The 4,515-nt window shown below is 37.4% G+C and overlaps 1 protein-coding gene across 1 annotated transcript; it reads right to left on the bottom strand.

Moving 5' to 3' along the window:
* Window positions 1–2,452: 2,452 nt before the first annotated feature.
* Window positions 2,453–3,993, bottom strand: LOC108485187 (uncharacterized). The gene is made up of 2 exons (XM_017789029.1): window positions 3,812–3,993; window positions 2,453–2,858 (listed from the first exon to the last, which is right to left on the bottom strand). Exons 1-2 carry the CDS (start codon window positions 3,991–3,993, stop codon window positions 2,453–2,455), a joined length of 588 nt encoding a protein of 195 aa, XP_017644518.1.
* Window positions 3,994–4,515: the final 522 nt, after the last annotated feature.

Here is a 4,515-nt window from a genome sequence, read left to right as displayed (position 1 = left end):
TATTATTTTCATATGGACTTACTAAGCGTAAAGCTTACTCCCCCTTTCATTTCTTCTAGTGTCCTCAGGTCGGTTCTGGGTTGGAGATCATTGGTGGCAACCTCACACTATCAAGCTACCATCTTTGGAGTATTGTTGAAATTTAATTTCTTCAATTGAGTGGCATGTATAGGGACATAGTTATTGATATGTGTTTTTATATTTTGGCCAAGATGTTGGCTTATATTAATTCATTGTATATATCCGTAAGATGTGGCTTATAATGATTTTGGCTTGTAAGCCTATTTGTCCATGGTATGTGTTAATGTCTTGTGATGTGGTTATGTGATTATGCTTGTTCACTATGTATGAGAAGTATATGGGACACGTACATGATGAATGCCCCAGGACAATTCGAGATGGTCATGGCCATGGAGTGAATGTGTGCTATGGAAGTAAGATGATAATAATTGAACATGGACAATTGTTGAATGTGTAGAGATTAAGTGTTGGGTAATAAACACATGTATGGCAACATGCAAATTATTTATTTGAATTTCACCAAAGGTTGATTAAACATTAAATTGATGTTATAATTTGTACCTATGATGTGTAAAAGTATAGGGGAAAAATAAGGTCAACATAAGGCCTGGAAAATAGCCTAAGTGTCAGCTACACGGGCAGAGACATGGCCACGTGTCTCAATCGTGTGGTGGACACGGCCTAGTACACAGGCGTGTGGCCTGGACATGTGGTATAAATTATTTTACTGAGGTCATAAATATAGAGTTACATGGGCTGAGGACACGGACGTGTCCCAAGCCACACGGGCGTGTGTGACCACATGGCCCTACCTACATGGGCGTGTGACTCTCCAAAGCAAGAAAATTTATTAAGTTGCCCAAAGTTTATCAAATGTTTTTGGTTTTGTCCCAAACCACCCCGATGTATGTTTTAGGCCTCGAAGGCCTGTATAAGGGACGATATGTATGTATTTGAAAAGTTTTAATTTTAGGCAAAATTTGGTGACCCGGTTTTGTATGTTTGTGAATGTTTAAGTCCGGTAACGCCTCGATCCCTATCTCGGAGTTGGATACAAGTGAGGGGTGTTACAGCCGATGCCATATCCCAGATATGGTCTTACACTGGCACACATATCAATGCTGATGCCATGTCCCAGACATGGTCTTACACTGGCTCTTATATAAACGTCGATGCCATGTCCAAGACAATGTCTTACACTGGCTCCATAAATCGTGGTGTCTTGTTATCCGAATCCCAAGCATTCCTCAGGGTCATCCAAGACTTCCGAGTATAAATCTATCACCAAACTTTCATTAAATCATCACAAGCCAACTTCATTAGAGCATTTATACATATAACATAGAGCATCAATTATTAAACGCATGATAATGAAATTGTTAAATTACTTACACACAACTTACCTTCGTGCAAAATATGACAATTTACGATTTAATCCACAACCTTGCCTTTTCCTCAGTCAAGGTCAATCCCTCGTCCCTCTTGATCTATAATAGGACATTTAGCTCATTAAATACATGCACTATTTAATTTAGTCCAAAACTCACGATGCGGAAAAATTATAATTTTGCCCCTAAAACTTTACAAAATTACAAAATTACCCTTAGGCTCGTAAAATGAAAAGTACCCAATTTTCTCATTATTCAAGCCTAGTCGCATCATTTTATCTCTTATACTAACCCACATTTTTCATTTATTGACACATTTATACATATTTTTTTACAACTTTTACAATTAGGTCCTTTTTTATCAATTTCACCAAAAACCACCTAGTAAAAGTTATTTATCACCCATCAAACTTTCATATTCTTCTATTAGATATCAAAGCACAAGCATGTCATTCAGGGGTATATTTTTGAACATGAGCCCTAGCTCAAATTAAGGGTAGAAATAGCTAAATCGAGCTACGAGGATTTCAAATATATAAAAAACATTAAAAACGGGGCTAGGATGCACTTATTTTTAAGCTTGAAGATGAAAGAAACCCTAGCTATGGCTTCCTTATGATAATCGGCCAAGGTGGATGAAGATGAACACAAATTTTGACTATTTTTCCCTTTTAATTCTTTTAATAATCAATGGAACAAAATGCCCTTCCATTAAAACTTTGATTTTATCCCTCCTATGTCCATTTTTGTCCATAATGACATATAATGGTCTAACTGCCAAATAATGACTTCAAATTTCAAATCTCACTACAATTAAGCCCTTAAATAAACTAGAACACATGTTTTTCACTTATTGCAATTGAGTCCTAATAATTCAATTGGACACCTTATTGATAAAATTTCTCATCGATATTTTCACACAGGCTTGCACATATATCATGGACCTCATAAAAGCCATTAAATAATTATTTCTATCACGAATTTGTGGTCTTGAAACCACTGTTCTGACTAGGCCCTAATTCAAGATGTTATAACTCTCCCCCTTAGGGATTTTCATTTTCAAAAATATTACTGGTAAGCAAGTGTGTATATTGGTTTCTCATGGCCTCCTCGGGCCCCCAGGTAGCCTCCTTTATCCCATACCTATGCCATAACACTTTTACTAAGGTGATATTCTTGTTCTTCAACTGTTTGATCTCCCAATCCAAAATCTTGATTGGCTCTTCACCATAAGTCATGTCCGGCTGAATCTCAACTTCTGTCTGTGATATCACATGTGAGGGGTCCGATCTATAGCGGCGCAACATAGATACATGGAATACATCATGGATCTTTTCCAATTCTGACAGTAAAGTCAACCGATAAGCTACCAGTCCTATTCTTTCAATGATCTCGTAAGGCCCTATGAAACGATGACTTAACTTGCCTTTTCTGCTGAATCTCAGAACCCTTTTCCATGAGGATACTTTCAAAAATACCTTATCACCCACTTGAAACTCAATTTCTTTCCTTTTTAAATACGCATAAGACTTTTGTCTATCCGATGCCACTTTCAAACAATCTGTAATTACTTTCACTTTGTCTTCGGTTTTCTTAACCAAGTCAACTCCGTGCAATTTATTTTCCTTGATCTCTATCCAATACAAGGGAGCTCGACACTTCCGGCCATACAATGCTTCATAAGGTGCCATTTTTAGACTCGTCTGAAAACTGTTGTTTAGGCAAACTCAACCAAAGGTAAGTACTTTTCCCAACTACCTTGGAAATATAGAACACAACATCTCAACATGTCTTCTAAGGTTTGAATTACTCTCTTAGATTAGCCGTCAGTTTGTGGATGGAAAGCAATACCAAAATTCAATCTCGTGCCCAAGGCTTCTTGCAACCTTTTTGAAAATTGTAAGGTAAACCTCGAATCTCTAGCCAATATGATCGATAAAGGTATTCCGTGAAGTCTCACAATTTTAGAAATATATAACTCAACCAACTTGTCAAGGGAGTAGTCGATACGTACCAAGATAAAATGAGCCGACTTCGACAATCGATCAACTACAACCCACATCGCATCTTTCTTACTCGGTGTCAAAGGTAGGCCTGATACAAAATCCATGGTAATTCGGTCCCATTTCCACTCGAAAACCATGATAGGCTATAGTAATCTTCAAGGTACTTGGTGCTCAGCTTTTACTTGTTGACAAATTAAGCATCTCGCAACAAACTCAGAAATATCTCTCTTCATACCATTCCACCAATATATTTTCTTCAAGTTGTTGTACATTTTCATACTACTGGGGTGACTGATAGACGACCATTGTATGCCTCGTTCAAAATCTTATGAATCAACTCAGTATCATTAGAAACACAAATCCTATCTTGGAACATCAAGAAACCATCGGACTAACCGAAAATCAAATTCAAAACCAATTCGAAAATCAGATTCAGAACCCAACTTACGCTGAGTTCTCTTAGCTTTCCATTCATTGTCGTTACTCTGAGCTTCACAAATTTCTTGAAGAAAAATCGGCCTAGCTCTTAACTCTGCTACAACCGCACCATAATTTGATAAAGCAATCCGAGCATCCATGGCTCTCAAAGTAAACAGAGATTTTCTACTTAGGGAATTAGCAACCACATTTGCCTTTCCCGGATGATAGTCGATTATTAACTCGTAATCTTTTATCAACTCCAACCATCTCCGTTGCCTAAGATTGAAATCCTTTTGAGTCATTTGGTATTTCAAACTCTTGTGATTGATGAATATTGGGCAAGTCTCTCCATATAAATGGTGTCTCCAAATCTTTAATGCAAACACAATGGCTGCTAGTTCCAAATCATGTGTCGGGTAATTTTTGTCATTTGGTTTCAATTGTCTAAATGCATAGCCTATCACTTTGCCTTCTTGCATAAGCACACATCCCAAACCATTCAAGGATGCATCATTAAAGATCACAAACTCCTTTCCTGACTCAGGTTGAACTAACACTGGAGCTTCAGTCAACAAAGCTTTCAATTTCTCAAAACTTTGTTCGCACTTCCCTATCCATTCGAACTTAAGATCCTTTTGTAACAACCTCGTCATTGGAGTGTCATCGAAAATCCTTTAACA

The sequence above is a fragment of the Gossypium arboreum genome, chromosome 6 (genome assembly GCF_025698485.1).
Source record: "Gossypium arboreum isolate Shixiya-1 chromosome 6, ASM2569848v2, whole genome shotgun sequence".
NCBI classification, from domain to species: Eukaryota; Viridiplantae; Streptophyta; class Magnoliopsida; order Malvales; family Malvaceae; genus Gossypium; species Gossypium arboreum.
The sequence above is the reverse complement of the archived record's forward strand: the minus strand, read 5'-3'. Positions and strand labels throughout refer to the sequence as shown.

What these genes read in the sequence shown, in the direction of transcription:
- LOC108485187 (XM_017789029.1), bottom strand. Translation starts at nt 3,993, where the DNA reads ATGGATGCTCGGATTGCTTTATCAAATTATGGTGCGGTTGTAGCAGAG. An exon ending in GGTTTTGAATTTGATTTTCG is followed by an intron (nt 2,859 to 3,811) that starts GTTAGTCCGATG and finishes CTCATGGAAAAG; the next exon opens with GGTTCTGAGATTCAGCAGAA.